Genomic DNA, 1,047 nt, shown 5'->3' on the forward strand with positions numbered 1-1,047 from the left:
ATAGTAAGGGTTCGTTCTCTGCACTGTGGATTATTCTAAACACAGGCACTATCTCAGTCTAACAGTGTTTGTTAATCTATAATTTAGGTAGTGATGGGGGCTAGACAAGGCAGAGGCAGAGTGAGCAAGGTAGCCCCTGCCAGCTGCCTCCTTTATCCCTTTAGATCACAGTCATAACTAGCAATTCCGGCACCCAGTGCAAGCTTCGTGAAACAGATCCTCAAATCAACTTTTTTTTTTTTTTTGAGGTTCCACCATAGAGTTTATTTACAGTATTAGAATGAAATACCAATACATTCCTTTGCAGAGTCATGTCACCGGTCACAGCCAGCATAGAACTTGGAGAGGAAATCCTTGGGTCTCGGGGCTTCTGTTTCATGGAAGAATAGCATGACGTGTTTGCGCTGCTTCCAAACTTTAATCGTTTCCTCCAACTCTATCTTCCCCTTAATGACCAAAAGATTGACCACGTGAGGGTCCGTGACGTGGGCATTCTTCATGAACATCTCTAGGACTTTGTCCTGGCCCTGCTTCACAGAGACGTCCAGCTGGAAAAGGTGCACGGTGGTGGGCATCTCGCGGTACCAGGTCCGGTACAACTCCCGCGCCAGCCGTTTGGCCTTGTTCAGGTTTCGGCTGAAGATGGGCTTCACTGCCGTGCCCACGGCCCCCGATGCCACAGAGGCTGCCTGGTGTACACCACTCGCCGCCATTTTGGCGCTGCCGCCTCAAATCAACTTTTAAAGACAAATTCAGCAAAGACAAGGAGGAGAGACTCCAGGACACTGCCCTATGGAAGGGAGACAGAGACCCCAGGATGCTGGTCCCATGCGGCCACTAAAGCTGAGGGAAGGAAGCGTGCCATGAGATAGTTTTCCATTTTAACTAATTATTTTTGCTAATTACATTCAACAGAACATAAGCTTTCTGAAGGCAGGGACTGTTTCAAGTTTGTCTTTGTTTCTCCAGTGCATAGGCACACCACTGAGTCTTAATAAATGTTTGTTACTGATTGCACAAGCTGCAAAACTCAGGGTTGTTGAAGGA

General features: G+C 47.6%; 1 protein-coding gene across 1 annotated transcript; it reads right to left on the reverse strand.

The window, feature by feature from the left end:
* Positions 1 to 314: 314 nt before the first annotated feature.
* LOC122747945 (NADH dehydrogenase [ubiquinone] 1 alpha subcomplex subunit 6-like) lies at positions 315 to 713 on the reverse strand. Its single transcript, XM_043993712.1, has one exon. The coding sequence runs from the start codon at positions 711 to 713 to the stop codon at positions 315 to 317; it is 399 nt and encodes a 132-aa protein (XP_043849647.1).
* Between the last annotated feature and the right edge of the window lie 334 nt (positions 714 to 1,047).

This window comes from Dromiciops gliroides, chromosome 3, assembly GCF_019393635.1.
Source record: "Dromiciops gliroides isolate mDroGli1 chromosome 3, mDroGli1.pri, whole genome shotgun sequence".
Taxonomy (NCBI): Eukaryota; Metazoa; Chordata; class Mammalia; order Microbiotheria; family Microbiotheriidae; genus Dromiciops; species Dromiciops gliroides.